The sequence below is a fragment of the Nilaparvata lugens genome, chromosome 5 (genome assembly GCF_014356525.2).
Source record: "Nilaparvata lugens isolate BPH chromosome 5, ASM1435652v1, whole genome shotgun sequence".
Taxonomy (NCBI): domain Eukaryota; kingdom Metazoa; phylum Arthropoda; class Insecta; order Hemiptera; family Delphacidae; genus Nilaparvata; species Nilaparvata lugens.
The window spans coordinates 4,577,853-4,598,050 of record NC_052508.1 but is presented as its reverse complement, the minus strand read 5'-3'; the positions used below and the strand labels follow the sequence as shown (position 1 = coordinate 4,598,050).

The 20,198-nt window shown below is 36.4% G+C and overlaps 1 protein-coding gene across 4 annotated transcripts in view; it reads left to right on the top strand.

The window, feature by feature from the left end:
• The window catches only part of LOC111044788 (myocardin-related transcription factor A), a 178,984-nt gene that overhangs the window by 117,351 nt on the left and 41,435 nt on the right, over window positions 1-20,198 (top strand). For all 4 annotated transcript variants that reach the window (XM_039429759.1, XM_039429757.1, XM_039429760.1 and 1 more), the window contains one exon: window positions 4,394-4,669. In XM_039429759.1, coding sequence (XP_039285693.1) covers window positions 4,519-4,669 — 151 coding nt within the window. In that variant the 5' untranslated portion in view covers window positions 4,394-4,518. The remainder of the gene's footprint in view (window positions 1-4,393; window positions 4,670-20,198) is intronic.

Here is a 20,198-nt window from a genome sequence, read left to right as displayed (position 1 = left end):
AATGGCTGTTGTTCCAAAGGAAGTTGGAGCTAATGTTGTGTTTGAGTTTTGCTTTTATTACCGGCCGACGGTTCGTTCACTTTATTAATTTATAAATTGATACTTCACAGGCCTAGTTCTATGTTCCATCAACTTTGTTGGCTGTTTATGCTTGCTGTTGATTAGATCAGGACATAAATTAATACATACTGTTTTTCTGTTATCACTCTCTGAAACCATTTGAAACTTGAAAGTCACTGAAGTTTGGTTTTACCGTCCTATAGATTTGAAAGTTCCTGTTGAAACCAGCAATAGGGAGAAAATCGTTACTTAATACAAGTTTGGCTGTCAATAATCGTGTAAACTATTTCATCAAGGGGGAAAATAATTCAATGGAATATATACGATGTCTGAATAATAAGCCCGACTCTCAATCAGAAACCTAAAATAATATCCATCCTTTCTTATTATTATCATGTTCGCAACTTTCTTCATTGTGGAACTGAAAATCAAATAATAATGCTAGAATATCTCCACAAATAAGCGTACCACATTGTACAATATAGAGAAGATGATAAACATTCGTAGAGTGTTTTACATAGAATGCATTTCATTAGTGTCGTATTTCAAAAAACCAAATTCTGCGTTATTGAAAAAAATTCCACAATTCTCTGGTTGTTTCCAAAATTTGAAAATTTTCTATTCAAGACATCGTCGAGACTGGTTTGTAGCTAGTTTAATGTGCTCTCTCTCTAGTGCAATAACGACACGGAAAATATTCCAGTGCACTGCACCTCTACATTATTTACAAAGCGTAGATGTTTTCAAGATGATTGCTATTGTAGTAGGAGTGCGTTTGGTGGTTGGCGTCTGGAACGTTTCTGTCAGACTTTGCTTGTGTGCTTGGCGCTTTGTTTACGCTTGTCCGATTAAGTCCGGGACTTGGCCGGGCTAAGTCCATTTACTTCTCTGTAAGGCCTGCTAGCAGCCACCTCAAAATAACCACACATCCAGACGAATCAGGCTCTATCTCTTTTCTACTTTCTCTCTTTCTCTCATTTTGGCGCATCTATCTTGTGTAGACAATCTCTTTTTCGCGCACACATCGATCTCAACTAGTTTTTATTCTGTCTTTTTTCTTTTTGTTTCTCAGTTTATTCCAATCTTTGATCTCGTTTGCACCAATTCATGTAAATATTCTATCGTATTTATTTTGTATGCCTTCTCTCAAGACGCCCATCGTCTTCCGGTTCCAAGACCTTTTGTCCGCCCTCTCTTTTTGCATAAGTGAATGAATTACTGTAATTCAATCGAAGAACGGGAAGTAACAGTTAGCGAACTCAACCGTCAAGTTACTAAGTCAATCATCAATAAAGATTACATTATTTGAAAATAATACTTAGGAATGTATAAATTTACTTTATCTCTCTTTGTGTTCAGTCTGTTGTCTATGCGGATTCTATAATGTTCATTAATTAGTCTACTCACATAACTCAATCATTATTCTAATTCTAATCTGACAAACATTCAATGGTGTATAAGAAGAGTGTTTTTAGAGGGAGTATTACAAAAAATTGAATTATCATTTAATAATAGATTGAAGCAAGTACATTATTCTTCCACCATTCGAGAATCATACAATTGAAAATAACTGAATCAAGAATATCATAAGTTTCATCCTCCGTTGTCAAATTCAATTGATCAACTCGGATTACCAATCAAAGTGCAATTCATTAAATCAAACATTTTACTTTCAACTGCTGTTGAATTATTGTGTTAATTTGAATAAAATCTAATTAAATTGGAACAGTTCAGTCTCAAGCCTGTTTTGCCTTCTTAAAAATGAATTGTTGTACTTGAAAGGATCATTACTGATAAATAGGTAATAATTTAGCTAATTATTTCACAAATGATATGAACTTGTATTCGAAGTAGCTTATCTCCAAGCTCAGATGTTCGTATAAACTGTTGAGCTGGCGTTGCGTCCCACACACAGCTTAGCTGTTCGTTTGCCAGTTTTTGTGTTATCGGCAAGATATCAGTTGTGTGTCTAGCTGTTCCCCGTACCCCTGACCCCCGTCCCCTGTATCGGCCGGTAATTATGACGTAGGCAAGGTCTTGGGATGGGGTGTGGTTCATGTGTGAGCGGGCTCGTTCTCCCACACACGTGAATGCCAAACACAACGTTCATTCATGAATTCATCCACACTACTACGTCACTCATAATCGTATTCATTCTGATTATTGCCATCAAGCTCTTTCAAACTTCACGTGTTTTCATAGAATACGAATGAACAATTGGTGGATCTTTGTATCTTACTTATAGGTAATCTTAGTGCTCGGATGAGAAATTTCTGTATTTTTATGATATTAATCATCTTTTACTCAGCATTTCTCTATAGATTATAAATGAAAAATTCTAGGAAAATCTTCGGATCATTCTTACATCTCAAGGTTCTGATGAGAATTTTTCGTTCACCTAATGTTGCCTTGTTCTTCTGTATCAGAACATCCATTATTCCGAACTGAATCATACAATCAGTTATATCCATAAATCCATGTGTAATTTCCCAAAGGCGTTTTTCAAATGAGATGATTGTATTGATGAATAATATTTCAATCTTCAAATCACAAATCATCACTATTGTGGCTGAATCGTAGAATGGACATTACTGTCCAAACTTCGTCACGTCATCAAATAAAAAATAATTCTATTCTATCATATCATCTAATACCATAAAAATAATATAATTTTGATGCAGTGATGGCGTAACATCAAATACAATCTTGATGATGATTGTTCATCCAAGCTGAATAAGGTTAAATCATAGTGAATAAAGCTATAGTATGACCAATCCTTATACACAAATATGAAACATTCATGATTACTAGATTATAACTCGATTACTGGATTATTGCAAAACAGAAAATGATCATCACAAATCGAATAAAGATTTTAATAAAATACGAGAAAGAACAGAGTAACAATTTAAAAAAGAATAATTTCCAATAGGGTTAACTGATGAAAGTTGTAGCTTAGTATTGTGTTTGTGGTCATTCATCAAATTTGTCTCAATATTGAAAATTCTCTCTTAAATTTCCATCGATGAAACTTTCTAAGACATTTATCTAATAGTCCATTCAACATACTGCATTATTATTTTTTAAGTTTTTGTCTGACAATGCACGTGCCCATCTTGATCCATTGAGCCCCCGTTAGTAGGAGGGGAAGGGTCTGTCCGCCTTTTCAAATTCCGAAATGTCGTTGCTCAATTAGTTGCTGCTTGTTTTTGTAATAGGGTCCATGCCACCACACTAAGCCTCCAATCTACCCCCCCTTCACTACCCTCTCACTCACTCACTCGATAGGAGACCACGCGCTCTTCGCTCTTACTATCTTGTTCTTATTTTATTTATTTACGACGTGACAAAATTGCCTGATTAATACGCCTGTCGTCTCCAGCCATTTTCAAAATACACATGACAAGATTATAATGTCTTTTCGTAGCGGTGCATCTTTCGTAACTTTCAAGTGTGTGGGGGTGCCGGTGCGTGAGCGTTTCTCTCTCTCTCTCTTCAGTTTTTTCTCACTCTTCCTATTCGTCAATTGTTACTGTTCTCTTCCTCTTTTCTTTCAATTTTTGATCTGCTCCTCTTCTTGTCATTCTTCTTCCTCTTGAATCCTTCCTCATTATCACCCCTAATGTTCCAGTTTTTCTTTCCTTCTCCTCTCCTCCCCCGTTATTCCCCTCATCGTAATCTCCATCCTCTCATTTTGCAACTTACTTCGCTTCCTCTCCACATCCCTCTTCATCATCTCCGACATAATTATCATTTTTATTTCTCCCCTTCATTCTGCTGATACTCGTTTGCTTTTTTCTGTAACCATTTCATTCTATTAGATTCTATTATATTATTTGATTCTTTTCAATTTTGTCCCACTCTATTTATTTTATCAACTTAGTAAGCTACTATGTTATTCCTAACTATTGTTCCCCTTCTGTCATGTATCCTCAACCTTTTTGCCAAGACGTTCTTTGAAATGTATCCCCATTCCAATTGTACTTATTTTTGTAATTCATTTCTCCAATAGTGCTAGTTTGTGTTTTGATTATTCTATGTTGTGTATTAAATATCCCTTCTGCTCGATATTCTCAACTTTCATGTCACGATGTCCTCTTTTCGAAGTAATTAAATACATTGCCAATACATAATTCAAATTCATATACAAATTCCTAAGCGTCAGCTTGATGATGTGACCTGTGTGGCCACGATACCATGGTCATGTACCATGAATAAATTTAGGTTTGATACAATCTTTGTGTTTTTATTTCACATAAATATAATTCCCAATATTATTCTAATTTAAGTATTGTAATGTTCTAATGAGTTGATGTGTTTGTTTGTTTGTCAGAGGGTGGTGACAGAGGCGACAACGGTGGTGACCCTTTGCTTTGGCGCATCCAACTGGACCAGGACCTGGTGGACACTCTGGTGGCCATCTACCCCGAGTGGTTCAAGGACCAGCTGAAAGCCAACATGGCCGCCACAGGAGGGGGTGTTGCCTCTTCCCCCTCCACCTCGGCACCACCACCGCCCCTCCCGCCACCGCTGCCCCATGCCCCGTCGCCCCCCAAGGCCGAGGTCGACGATTCGCCCCTCCAGAATGCCATGGACAAGAATAAGGAATGTGAGTACAACAACAATAAATTTTCAATTATATTTTCAACTCATTTTCCGGCAATTTTCAATTCATTTTTCGATCATTTTAAATTTATTTTCATCCTATTATTGACAATTTTCCACTTAATTCAACTTGAGTTGTGGCAAATAATGTGAATACTAATAAATTTTGAAAAAAACATTCAAGATGGTCATTCAATAACTTCTTGAGTTATTGACACTGAAGACAAAAACAAGGGATGTGATCGTTACAATTGAAGTATGTATGGCCTCATTATAGTGGAATTAAAACAACCTCCGACTCGGAGGGATATGCGGAGCAGAGAAATGGAGGGAGATGGAGAACCAGACCAGCCAATAACAGTGATGTTATTGATGATCAGTCATAGAAAGAAGCTCAGTTGTGAAGTTGACGATCTGACTCAGTTGATACAGTGCTTTCAGAGAGGAAACTAGGTATGCGCATCATGAGGTGCTGCTGAACCCTCTTTAATGGATACAGAATGCTGTGCGCATTAGCACGGCAACATCGCTTCCTCTGCATCCCTACTTTTCTCTGCTCTGCATATCCCTCCAAGTCGGAAGTAATTTTTTTTTTCGACTATTATAAATTTTGAGAAAAACATTCCTTCATTCAGAATGGTCATTCAATAATTTATTGAATATTATTGACACTGAGGTCAAAAACAAGGAATGTGAATGCTACAATGACTCGTCAACTTTGTTGATGTATGATTTTGTACTCCAGAGCGATGCTCTATATGTTGACAAAGATGTATCTATGGCCTCTTTAGGCCTGCATATCTTTGGATAAGGTTTCTAAATATGCGTCAGCTCTTCATATACGATCGCACATATCTTTGGCCAGCTTTCCAATCAAATATCCCCTGAAAATTGAAAATATGCTATCTGGTGATAATTGAAGGATTTGAGGTTATTTTTTGAAGGTTCATTAGTGGAAGGCCAAAGGCGTCAAGTTGAATCAGGGGTTTTCTCATAAATTATAAGGTTCATCTAGTTTCAAGAAATTCCTCAAATTATTTAGAAACTCACGATTTTACTAGCTCTCAAACAGAATTCCTCAGCCTTTGTAGATTTTGAATCGTTGGTAAATCTTTTTGATTTGTACAAGTCGAAATGCTATGCAACAGGTCCCAGGGAAGACATTTGGCACCAAATCTGAAGAAACTATCAATCCAGTGATAGTTTGGTGCCATTAGTCATGAGAACGTGGACTGGTGCATTCCAATTTGGCTGCAATTGTCCGATTTTAGATGTTGTCCACACTACATGAGTTCGGTATTCGAATGTAGAAATATGCGTGAGCAGCGTTGCGATAATTGTACGGTATTTGCGGCCGAAAGTCGATAGAGATGATGAAGCAGTTTTGAAATGTTTCCAAGTGACTTTTTCAGTTTGTCTGCTGCGCGACCGACATGTCGTCTCTCCGAATTCTATTGTGCAAGTCCGCATTGCACTCACATCAAAGAAAACGGGCAATCAGTGTTTGATATGGTCGTTGTGTCTATGGTTTATCATCCTCTTATCTCTCTTGTTGAACTTCTCCGTCTACTTCAATATATTCTCCTTCTTCTTCGGCCTGATGCTTCTTTAGTTTTCTGTTTTTTTTGTTCTGTTCTTTCTCTTACACTCTCTTTTAACATCAGGATCATCTTTTCTTTTTCCTTCTTCCTCCTTTTTTGCCTGGCCCTTTCCCTCTCCTCCTTTCCTTTTCTTCTGTATCTTATTTTTAGTTTTTTCCATCCACCTTTTCTACCTGCTACTTTTCTTTCTCTCCTCTCCTTTCCTTGTATGCTATTTTTCATTTTCGTCTTCATATGTTTCTCCATCTTCTACTTCTGTTCAACAACAAAGTTGGTCTGTCTATTTTCTTTCTCATTTCCTTTTTTCTTCTTCAGCTCCAGCCTTGTCTCCCCTTCTCGTTTCTCCAATTGCTCAAATGTGTTATTCATATCTTATTTTACATTGCCTTACTCTTCTGCTTGTTCTGTATATTCTTCTTCGAATGTAAATCAATCAATCAATATTCTGCTTCACCTCATCTTATTCTTCTTTGGCATGCCGTTTTTCTTTTTCCCCTCTTCTTACTTTCTCTTCTTCCTCTTTACTCACCTCCCTAATCTCCTTATTTTCCGCTCCATATCGTTTTCAGCCTGTCCCTCTGTTTTCTTCTTTCAGTATCTGTTTTGACCTTCTTCTCTTCTATTTCTCTCATCTTCATGATTTACGTCCAAGTACATTAACGATTGTTGTTGTGGCTTTAAATTCGATAACGGTCTCTATGCTGTTTGCAAACGTCAGTTTAATAATAGATTAATGAGCAGGCTAGGCTCAACACTAGAAAATAAGTAGTCCGGGAATATTACGTTCAAAACCATTCTCATCACTCCAGTACTTGTGCAAGAATAACTGAATGTCTGGTGCAATAGAGAAAAGTATTTCAAATAGGAAAAGGTATTTTCACCTTTTTTCAGAATTACTATTGCTGAATGTTTAGTGGATAGGTATTCGAAGCTCGTACTCAGGTCTTGAAGGGTGTAGTTCTTGGAAGCTTGAAAGATCAGCTAGGCCTGTTTTTTTAGGATAACGAAAACCGTGCTTTGAGAACGGTTTGTGAATGAAAAAACCGTGCTTGTAGAACTGTTTGTGAATGAAAAATCCGTGCTTGTAGAACTCATAACTCCTTGTATTCAGATTTGTCCCCTATCGAATCGATACTGATCTATTTATTGATTATTGAATAAATCTGTTGTTTTTTATTATTGTGTGGTACATTATCACTGTGAGGGTAAACAACCTAACCAAAACTATCAATATGAAACCCATCAAACCCAAAGGATGATGGTATTAGAATGATTTTATGAATGGGTAATAAATTCATGGTGTAATCCTATTGGTAGCACAAACCCATCTCCTGCAGTTATGACGGGACTCGGTTTTAGTGATGGAGAGAGAGCAACAGTGGAATAATAAACAGCTGTTGACCCGCGTCAAAATGAATTAACGTGAGTTAGCATGGCTGTGCAGAAGGCACGAAGTAGATTTTCGAAACAGTAGTGAAGTAGTGAGTACGTTCCAAAAGCTGAATGAAAATAGAATCGAAATCGTGTTTTGTGAATGGCCACCTAATTTGATTATTATTCTTGAGTTTAGAATGGCGGAACAGCTTTTCGAAATCGAGTGTAGGACGTTTTCTAATCCTCTGTGGGTTCTGAGAGAAGCGAAAAATAGGAGACTTGATTTAATGATTGTTGTGTTTGAGGATCCTTTGCGTTTATAGGATATGCTACTCTTTGAATTCGACCTGTTGTAGCCTCACTTTATGAACATAAAACCCTCAATATCAAGACAAATTTGTGGATATGGTTTTCTTTGAAGTCTTTCTCCCTTCATGGTCACCGAGGTAGAATTCCTCCACTGAGAAATTACAGCTCAAGAACCCGAATCACAATTCATGTATACTTCAGGTTTGTGTAGATTATAACATCAAATAATAGTGGAATTTGATGATCTTGGAACTAGTCAAAAGAGAAAGAGGGTCTCTAGTGTGTAGTAAAGTCGATTAATATGGTATACTATTGTAGAAAGAAATTTCACTCATTATTTAGAAACTCACGATTTTACTAGCTCTCAAACAGAATTCCTCAGCCTTTGTAGATTTTGAATCGTTGGTAAATCTTTTTGATTTGTACAAGTCGAAATGCTATGCAACAGGTCCCAGGGAAGACATTTGGCACCAAATCTGAAGAAACTATCAATCCAGTGATAGTTTGGTGCCATTAGTCATGAGAACGTGGACTGGTGCATTCCAATTTGGCTGCAATTGTCCGATTTTAGATGTTGTCCACACTACATGAGTTCGGTATTCGAATGTAGAAATATGCGTGAGCAGCGTTGCGATAATTGTACGGTATTTGCGGCCGAAAGTCGATAGAGATGATGAAGCAGTTTTGAAATGTTTCCAAGTGACTTTTTCAGTTTGTCTGCTGCGCGACCGACATGTCGTCTCTCCGAATTCTATTGTGCAAGTCCGCATTGCACTCACATCAAAGAAAACGGGCAATCAGTGTTTGATATGGTCGTTGTGTCTATGGTTTATCATCCTCTTATCTCTCTTGTTGAACTTCTCCGTCTACTTCAATATATTCTCCTTCTTCTTCGGCCTGATGCTTCTTTAGTTTTCTGTTTTTTTTGTTCTGTTCTTTCTCTTACACTCTCTTTTAACATCAGGATCATCTTTTCTTTTTCCTTCTTCCTCCTTTTTTGCCTGGCCCTTTCCCTCTCCTCCTTTCCTTTTCTTCTGTATCTTATTTTAGTTTTTTCCATCCACCTTTTCTACTGCTACTTTTCTTTCTCTCCTCTCCTTTCCTTGTATGCTATTTTTCATTTTCGTCTTCATATGTTTCTCCATCTTCTACTTCTGTTCAACAACAAAGTTGGTCTGTCTATTTTCTTTCTCATTTCCTTTTTTCTTCTTCAGCTCCAGCCTTGTCTCCCCTTCTCGTTTCTCCAATTGCTCAAATGTGTTATTCATATCTTATTTTACATTGCCTTACTCTTCTGCTTGTTCTGTATATTCTTCTTCGAATGTAAATCAATCAATCAATATTCTGCTTCACCTCATCTTATTCTTCTTTGGCATGCCGTTTTTCTTTTTCCCTCTTCTTACTTTCTCTTCTTCCTCTTTACTCACCTCCCTAATCTCCTTATTTTCCGCTCCATATCGTTTTCAGCCTGTCCCTCTGTTTCTTCTTTCAGTATCTGTTTTGACCTTCTTCTCTTCTATTTCTCTCATCTTCATGATTTACGTCCAAGTACATTAACGATTGTTGTTGTGGCTTTAAATTCGATAACGGTCTCTATGCTGTTTGCAAACGTCAGTTTAATAATAGATTAATGAGCAGGCTAGGCTCAACACTAGAAAATAAGTAGTCCGGGAATATTACGTTCAAAACCATTCTCATCACTCCAGTACTTGTGCAAGAATAACTGAATGTCTGGTGCAATAGAGAAAAGTATTTCAAATAGGAAAAGGTATTTTCACCTTTTTTCAGAATTACTATTGCTGAATGTTTAGTGGATAGGTATTCGAAGCTCGTACTCAGGTCTTGAAGGGTGTAGTTCTTGGAAGCTTGAAAGATCAGCTAGGCCTGTTTTTTTAGGATAACGAAAACCGTGCTTTGAGAACGGTTTGTGAATGAAAAAACCGTGCTTGTAGAACTGTTTGTGAATGAAAAAACCGTGCTTGTAGAACTCATAACTCCTTGTATTCAGATTTGTCCCCTATCGAATCGATACTGATCTATTTATTGATTATTGAATAAATCTGTTGTTTTTTATTATTGTGTGGTACAGTATCACTGTGAGGGTAAACAACCTAACCAAAACTATCAATATGAAACCCATCAAACCCAAAGGATGATGGTATTAGAATGATTTTATGAATGGGTAATAAATTCATGGTGTAATCCTATTGGTAGCACAAACCCATCTCCTGCAGTTATGACGGGACGCGGTTTTAGTGATGGAGAGAAAGCAACAGTGGAATAATAAACAGCTGTTGACCCGCGTCAAAATGAATTAACGTGAGTTAGCATGGCTGTGCAGAAGGCACGAAGTAGATTTTCGAAACAGTAGTGAAGTAGTGAGTACGTTCCAAAAGCTGAATGAAAATAGAATCGAAATCGTGTTTTGTGAATGGCCACCTAATTTGATTATTATTCTTGAGTTTAGAATGGCGGAACAGCTTTTCGAAATCGAGTGTAGGACGTTTTCTAATCCTCTGTGGGTTCTGAGAGAAGCGAAAAATAGGAGACTTGATTTAATGATTGTTGTGTTTGAGGATCCTTTGCGTTTATAGGATATGCTACTCTTTGAATTCGACCTGTTGTAGCCTCACTTTATGAACATAAAACCCTCAATATCAAGACAAATTTGTGGATATGGTTTTCTTTGAAGTCTTTCTCCCTTCATGGTCACCGAGGTAGAATTCCTCCACTGAGAAATTACAGCTCAAGAACCCGAATCACAATTCATGTATACTTCAGGTTTGTGTAGATTATAACATCAAATAATAGTGGAATTTGATGATCTTGGAACTAGTCAAAAGAGAAAGAGGGTCTCTAGTGTGTAGTAAAGTCGATTAATATGGTATACTATTGTAGAAAGAAATTTCACTCATCGTTTAGAGTATGATGTTATGATATTAACAGAAATAATCAGGAAAAGTAACATGATGAATTGTTATAACTAAGATAATACAAATTCATTCCATTCCAATTCCCAGTAACCAAGGCAGAAATCCCTTTCAACCAAAAGAAATGTAATAGTGGATTTAACAAATTGCAGTATATATCCCCAGATTTTATTAACCTTTATTCAATCGACAGTCCATACTCAAAATTGATGTTATTCATCAATGAATTATGACAGTATTAAGTGCATCTCACTATAGAAACAACATTATCCTCCTATTTTCTCTATCTACATCCTGTAGTTTGATAAGTTGCACTTATCAGTGCGCTTATGCACTAGAGTATATCCACATAATGTATCGCAAGCCATAAGTTATGGTTAAGTTGAGGGTTGAGTGTAAGAGAGGACCAGCTGCGCCCTAACCTCGCCCTCCTATGTTTTTAGTAAATGCTGCAAATCAATCATTCAATCAATCAAGTCATAATACTTTGAAACTTCCTAAATTCGTAATCCGACGAATCTCATCTATTTGTTGTTTCAACCTATCCTATTTCCCAATAAACTACACAAAGTTTGTCCAAGTTCTTACGTCTATCCGCTTATCCACCCTATATCGCACTCAAAAAACCGTATTATTTTACTGAGTGTTTCTGTGTAAATATGATTGGTCGATGGAAAACTACTACGTTCTAATGTTGTTCAAGTGGAAAATGACTAAGAAAATTTGGAGTGTGTCGTCAGATTTGAAAGAGAAGTTGGCATCGGTGGTGGCCCATCTCAGCCTCTAAACATCTTAGCAACTCAATAAAAGCTAACGACTTATAATTTTGGAGGCTCATCGGGTTGTTACAAGCGGCCATTATTGTTCCCCTGAGGCCCGAGCCGATAAATTACAAGGTTTGTGATTTAGGGAGTGTTTCTACAAAATGCTTTCAAAAGTGTTCACAATCGAATGGGACCAGCAACACATTCACCATACAGCTTTTTTATGGGAAATCTTCGAAATTGAAACACAGGTCACTGGGTTCAGAAACTTCATCTGCTTTCTATTTCAAAACAAAGTAAATTCGGCGTGGCTTATGAACGAAATAGTCGTTTTCTTTAAACTCAACATAATTTCTCAAGTTTTTTCAAGTCGAATGTATAGAGTCTTTGAGTTTCATTTAAATCGTACGTTACGGCCGGTTTATCAAAAACTGAAAATTATTTTTGTTATAACTTATAACAGTTGTACACTGTAATAATATTTCTTTCATGTCTTAAAAGATTAACTTGAAATGAGCTGTGGTACTGATATACTATTATCTAGACCATGATTACCATCATAACTATCTTACCATGATTAATTTATCCCTAAAAATTATGTATGTTCAAGAATTGAATATGTACGATGAAAATCAACTAATTTTTATATATTTTACATTATCTTGGTAAAACTGGTTATCTATTTTCTTAAATTCAAGGTATTCTATTCAAGTGAATTTATTTCAAGCTAATGAATCAGTATCAAGTTAATGAAATATAGTGTGAAGTCCTTAAAGTGTTCAAGTCCCTCAATATACTAGAAAAATTGTATCATAATAATGATAAATGGTCAGTGATTATGTCATATTAATATTAGTGAGACTGTAAAACTGAAACTGTAAAACCAGCCCCTAGCCAGACCTCGATATTCATTTACTTTCCAATTCCAAGTGTTCACTTTGACTGTGAGGTGTGGCGTGTTTCTGTGATCCTGCTACTTGGAGGTCGGGACTTGGACATTCGTTGTCCGATATTCTCCAAAATGGAATTTCCCGAAACATTACTGTATATTGACCATCCATTACGAAGTAATATTGAAATTTAGTTAATCAATTAGTTAGTGATCTGAGAAAAGTTTCCCTATCACGAAGTATTCTCTTCCAGAACAGGATCAGCTTCTCATCCTTCCTTGATTAATCAATCTCTTAACGAATTAGATTGATTGTTCAGTAGCTACAATTGATGACATCGTAAACAAGAAACTGTCAAGCCCTGATAGAGACTGAACTCTGAACACACACATCCCACTTATCAGAAGTGTGGGAAGTGCAACAATCGATATAAGCAACAATCGAGCTATAAGCAAAGCTATTAGGTGGATGAGGAATGACGAGAAGACAATAATATATTGTCGGCTCGGTTTTTGGATGGCAGCCATGCTATGCTGAAAATGAAGTTGTCGAGCCTCTTCAGCCTTTAGCCATCCCCAGCATCCGTGGCAATGAATTAAACGCTGTGTACATAATTCCAAACACAGAACGGAAGTTGTGAAAAGCATATAATAGAAAGTAAGCCTGTGTTTATTCGATTTTATTTATTTCGGGCGCTTATAAAAATGTCGGAGTTATTAAGTGGTATTTTTAGAAGCGAAAGTAGAGATCTATTAGCGGTGGTGGAGTCGTTAAATCACATCCATCACTGGGTTGGAGAGCGACAAATGTTTCTGCCCGTATGTAAATAACGGAATAGATTGCTTGGGTCGAATGAGAGCAAGCTAGGTGGCTTGATTCGAGTCGATGAGTGATGTCTCCCAATGTTGAGTGCTCGTTGTCACACTGTTCACTTTAGAGTCCAAGTTTCGAATTGCCAATACTGCTTAAACTCATTCCAATCCAATTGAGAATGAAGAAATCAGTTGACAAGGGCTTTGCGGAAGCTCTTTTGTGAATAGTAATTTTAGGGTAAGCATACCTGACTAGTAATTAGAAGGTACCGGGTTGGATTCCCCGGCTGTCAAATAATTTTTGTATAGTGGCTCTTATCGAATAGTTAACTTGACTTCATTAATCTAGCTGTTAACCCTGTTGTCAATGTTTGCAGTAGCAGAAGTCTTCGGGGTGATTTGCAGCATTTGGATTTTCGTTTAATAGTAATAGTAATTATTTTGTTTCTAAACATGTTAAGGACAATTTTCTACATCAGTCTCATCATCTTAATATTTTGACATGAGCTGTGTACATAAAAGTTTCAATTTAATTATCAATGTTCTGATGATACATTATTTTATATTGATGGATTGTTGTTCAAATTGAACCTGTTAGAAATAGTATCCTTCTATTGTAAGTTATATCTGATAGGATGATTTCGTGATGTAGTATATTTTGTTTTATTTTGCTGATATAAACGATAAAGCTAGATTCGATTAAAAAACTGATTGAAAAAAGATTATATATGTACGGTACTTATAAGGCTTTTAGTCCGGTGTAATTGTATGATAATATAATTCAATTCGACTCCATTCAACATAGTATACATAACAGCAGAGATAAAATATAAGGATATTTTGTATTATATCCTCTCTCTGATACCGGCGACCAAATAGTACAAAATTACTAGTAATAGTATGTAAAGTACAGTAAAGTACTAGTATGCAAATTATCCACACAAATAATTATATTAATCTTCATAGCTCATCTTTTATAGCTCATACTGGTATTAGTTAAATGAAAGGAAAATGTATTTTTCTCTTGGCTGGTATGTTCATTAGATCCGTTGTGAACACTTTCCCCAGACTTCGATTGGACTGTCCCAATACTCTAAATTACAACTTCTCTTTGAAATAATTCCGCCTCGAATTCAGCAACTAGTAAATATCATGTCTGCGTTTTGGGCCAACATTACTTGGCACGTTTGCACATCTGCATCAGATTCGATTAATAAATCATTTTGGGCGACGCCGTGGCCTAATGATGATGATGCAGCCTCAAGTTCACGGCGAACTTGTCTCTTATTAATATTGCTCAATTAATTTGCACACTGAAGTCGCGTGGGCTTCTCATGCATTCATTAGATATTAGAAGTACCACCAGCACTATTAAGTTGAAGCAAATTGACGCATTTCTGTTACATTTGACGGGGTTGTCACATCTTATCAATGCATGTTGATAAACTTGACTTCATATACTAGAGGAATAAAACGATAAAAAACTTTATTGACTTTATTGACTAAATGAATAAAACGATACACTCTAAAATATGATTGTGAACTACTCCTGATCACTCTTAAACCCAATGCTTGCAATTTTTTAAAATATCTATCTACATCCAATATTGATTTGATTCCAAAGATCTTGTGAATAATAATGCAACTACCAATGAAAAAACCTTCTATGAGGTTACTCATGATGTTCTACTCCTTATCTATGAGGAAATGTTCCACGTGATACCTATACCATAGAGAAACAATAGCGTAAGAAGATATCCCATGGTATAGGGAATTTATGTCGCAACTTTTACTGTTATCGCAAGCCGATTACTGTCGACTATTGTCAATTTTCCCTGTTTTGTTGGGGCGATAGTGTATGAACGGCACAATTTCAGAGACTACCAGCGCCACACAGCTGCATAGGAAAGAAATACGTGAACTATCGGCTTGGGATAACAGTAAAAGTTGCGACATAAACGTCCTATACCATGGGATATCTACTTATGCTATCGTTTCTCTATGCCTATACCCTCCCAATCTGTTAAGCCTTGCATACACACATCGATTTTTGTTCTTACGATATTTTATCGTCCTCAAGAATTCTATCAGATTAAACGGAACTTGACAAACATCATTTGTCTGAAATAATCTGTTTAATCTAATAGAATTTATAAGGTCGGCAAAATATCGTACGAACAAAAATCGTTGTGTGTGTAGCAAGCCATATGCTCAAGTTTCAATTAATATATGTTTCGATTTTCTCATTTTACATCCATTGTCAATCATTTATAATATTCATAAATTGAACAAGCATTCGCTCAAACATGCTTAAATCTCACATTTGGAATTAACAGTTCATGATCCATTTAACTAATAGTTCCCTTATTTATTCATCAATTCGTTTATTAACAGAGTCTGAAATCATAATTGAACCATAATAAACGATATGATCGGGAGAATATAATAGGCTGAGCCCAAAACTTTGAATATATTTTGATAAATAAAAGTTTCATTGTCGATAAATATGATATATTAAACTTGAGATTATATGAGTCATCATGAATATTATGTCCAGCTTGTTTGTTAATCATGCTCCTCCTCAATTGATAGTTTATTTGTGCGATTCTCGTCTCATCTCTAGGAACTTGTGTACAATTGTGCGATGTGATCACGTCCTCCAACCAATGACCAGTCGTCATTTGTCACGTCCCAGTTTGTGTACATGCGTGCGTTTCGCACCATGTGATCATTGACCCTTTCCGGAAGTTGCATTCATTGCTTCATTGCAAGCTTCCCTCAACCAGCTTACAGTTATGTGTTGTTATCGAGACATGCACGTTTATTGTCGATTGGTTTTATTGTGGGTCTATTTCCGTCAGTTGAGTATCTGTCAATCGATGTCTTATAGAAAATCGGTTAGGATTAATATGATAAATCGAGGGCCATATCACACTACCCACTCAGTAACCACCCTATGTAACCATCTAGGTGGTAGTGGCAATATGCATTAATTAAGATTAACGCTAGTCAATCACTACATGAGGATATGGTTGCATTTTTATTATTTTTCCTACAGTTACGTTGAAAAGTGTCCATTGCTGCACTGATTACAGAACGCAAAGAATCACTTTTCCGCTCTAGTGCGGGAAAAATTTTCCTGCACTCCAGATTTGCAACATGGCAACGCAAAATACTTAGTAGGTTATATGGAGCAACAGTGCAGCAAAATCAAAATGAAGTTGGTAACAGTGACTGCTGTGGCTGCTATAGTGAGCAGAGGTGCAACGAAGCACAACGCGCTAATTATTAGTCTACTATTATATTATAACCAACGACAACGAGGACTTTAGGATTTTAGGATTAGGGTTTTTATCAATAATAAAATTATACAGAAAAACATTTGATGCATTTCAGGCAATTTTACCCATAATTACCCACTTTTCATATTCAATGGTAACTGTAGGAAAAACTTAATGTGAAATACGTGCGCAAAGTTCCTCTGCTGCACTCAAGAAACCATTCCGCCCTCGCCTACGGCTCGGGCGTAAACGTTTCTTTCGGTGCAGCAAACTGTCACTTTGCGCACTAGTTGCACAAATAACTATTTTAGGTTTAAACCGAGTTTAAACCGTCATGTTCATACCCTATCACCAGTTACCAATCACCATATTGCGATGATCAAACCACATGAAAATTATCAGGTAATTACTCAGAAAGTCGTTCATTTCTATGAGTTCATCTTATTTTAGTCGTGAGAGCTATCCGTCATATTTAGCTTGTGCTTTCGCGTCTTTTAAATGTTGAGAGGATTTAGTCCACTCGAGAGGTGGAGAGTGAACTTATCTAGAAGATCGGTAGAAAATGAAAAAAGTGAAATGAAAATATCTAACGGTGTACGATAAAAAAAAAGTTCTTCCAATTTCAATTTCACCTGAGAAAGCATTAATCACAGATCTAATAATCAATCGATTCGTATCCAGTTTATTACTTAGAAATTTAAGTTTGACATAAATCTCAATTTGAATAGAATAAAGTTTGTACAGAATTGAAAATTTGATAGAAAATTGATAAATTTAAAATGAAAAGTGCGAACTGAAGGATATAGGCTGTTGGTTTATGTGAATAGTTGGAAGATTAATCAAATTGATTGGAAAACAATTGATAGCATATTTTAGTTAAGCATGATTCAAGAAACAAGAATGTTTGTGAGGCTGAAACCGGACTTTGAATCATTTATAGAAATGATTGAATCGGGTGAAAAGTAATAGAAAAAGAGTTGAAGAAATAGAAATATATAATTATTATTGAACGAAAATCCTAAATAAATGCTGCAAATCACCCCGAAGACCTCTGCTACTGCAGACATTGACAACAGAGCTAACAGCTAGATGGAAATTCGATGAGAACTACTATCCAAAAATTAAATAAAAGCATTTGAATAAATGCATTCTCTATTTAATTCCATCTGTAACTAGTTGGCCGCTACGGCTTCGTATAAAATGAGCGCTGCTATCCAGAGATTGTCAGTTTGGTGTAAGGGCAAGCATTCCTGACTAGCAATTGGGAGGTACCGGGTTCCATTCCCGGGCTGGCAACTAATTTTTGGATAGTAGTTTTCATCGAATTTCCATCTAGCTGTTAGCCCTGTTGTCAATGTCTGCAGTAGCAAAGGTCTTCGGGGTGATTTGCAGCATTTATTTAGGATTTTCGTTCAATAATAATTATATATTAATTAGCATTTGAATAAATGCATTCTCTATTTAATTCCATCTGTAAATAAAAATATCAAACGGGTATACGATAAAAGAGGAAATGTGATTAAATAAAATGCGAATACTTTTCGCTGTCGCAATACTTTCTATTGCATCATCCCAATTTATATAGCCAGTAATTATTTCACTTTCATTGCTTCTTCCCATATCATGTAGTCAGTAATTATTGTGATATTCAAAGCTGGTCAAAAATAAATGTGCCTCACTGTGCAACTGTAACAGTGGTAAATTTGTTTAAATTCAAGAAGCGTACATGCTTGGCCATCAGCCTTGTTCAAGAAAAATGACCGACTTACTTTGTAGTCAGAGGTGGCCTCGTTGTTATTAGACAATCATTTCATTTCTGAACCAACCCTTGTTTTGCGTACTTTCACTAAAGAAAGGGAGACAACTAAGTAATGAAGGCGAGAAAAAAATCATTTGTTCTAAATGCTTGAGTGTCACCTTGATAATAGAGTGTGCACTGAAGAAGCACTGATTTCATGGGTAGGGGGGAGGGGGAGTTCCATTGTGGTGTGTTTTGGGCGAGGGGGTTAGCTAGGGGGGTAGAGCCTTCGGCAGATAAGAGTATTTGGCTTGAAATCAACAGGCTGACCACATTTAGAGCCGAAACAGGCCTAGCATTTTTTGGCGACCGGCCGACGGCAAATTATTGCGTCGAGCTAATTCATAGCGATCATTTTTCGGACGCGACTAACTTCTCAGTAATTGCTAAAAGATGGCCACGATGCCGACGCCCAATTGACGCTTTTGTTTTTATATTTGCTGAAATAATCAGATCTATATAATTTTGTTCATATTTATTTAGAACATTCTGTGTGTTTTTGTCACTGGGATACATACAAGTTAGCAATGGTTATAGGTTTTATTGTACAGTAGTTACAGTATAAGCAGGTATTTTATTGTTCAAACGTAGAGCGGTCTTGGTGTGGAATCTGGTGCAAACCGGCTGAAGCAACGGTGAATTGTATAAAAAATTGTTATCCTTTGCTCAGCCCGAAATAAATTTGTTCTTTGTTGTAGCAATTGTCACTTTCAATTTTTACACTTTCTAAATAATGAGAAATTGTTCATTTTGATTTACTTATTTTGTGTTATTCATTCATTTATGAATTTCCAAACAGTAATCACCAATTTTACAAATTGATTACATCAGGAAAATAACTAGAAATAATTTTCTGAAACTTTTTTGATTTATTCTTCTATTAATTTTCCAAAGCTCCAAATGTACACAGTCTACTAATTTTACAAATTTATTACACTAGCTGGCCAAATCAGTTACTTTTGAATGAAACATAATTATCATTGTAGCATGATTTCGCAACAGCTTTAATGACAAAATACTGTATCTAATAAGTTGTAATTCTTTTTTGACATTTCTAGTATTGACAACAAGGTTGACAGCGATTAGACATGTGTGGCATATGGAAGCTAATTTATGGTCAACAATACATAAAAGTACAGCATGTGATACCATTGACAAGAGTGATACAGAACATATGGCCGGATGGCAGGCAACTTAGTTCCGAAGTAAAGGTATACTGCGCACTACACTCGAGTTTGTCAAGTCTCAGCAGACAAGTGCAGTGCGGGGATGTTGTTTGGGATTTGAGACATTTATTGCGAAATGTTGTTAGTCTGTTAGAGAACAGAGAAATAATAATAGTGACCAGGCCAGGCCAGTCAGCACAAGCACACACTTTGAACATTTATTTATACCTTACACTCGGACATGTTTCTACACCGGAAGAAGGTGGATGGAGGGCAGAAGAAGAAGAAGAAGAAGAGGAAGAGGATAAAGATGAAGAAGAGGAAGAAGAAAAGAAGAAGAAGAAGAAGAGGAGGAGGATGGTGATGAAGAAGGAGGATGTGTAGGAGGAGATGAAGAGGAGAAAGAAGTAGCAGATGAAGATGCACACAATTCTATACCCTAACACCACCTTCGATGAAGAGAGAGACAATGAAGAGGTGGGGTGATGAAAGAGTAGGAAATGAAGAAGAAAGTGTGGAAATTTCCGACCTAGCCAATTTATTTTGACTCCAGCTTTGTGCTGTGGGTTGCATAGTGCGTGTTAATAAATACATCTAAATTAGTGCTT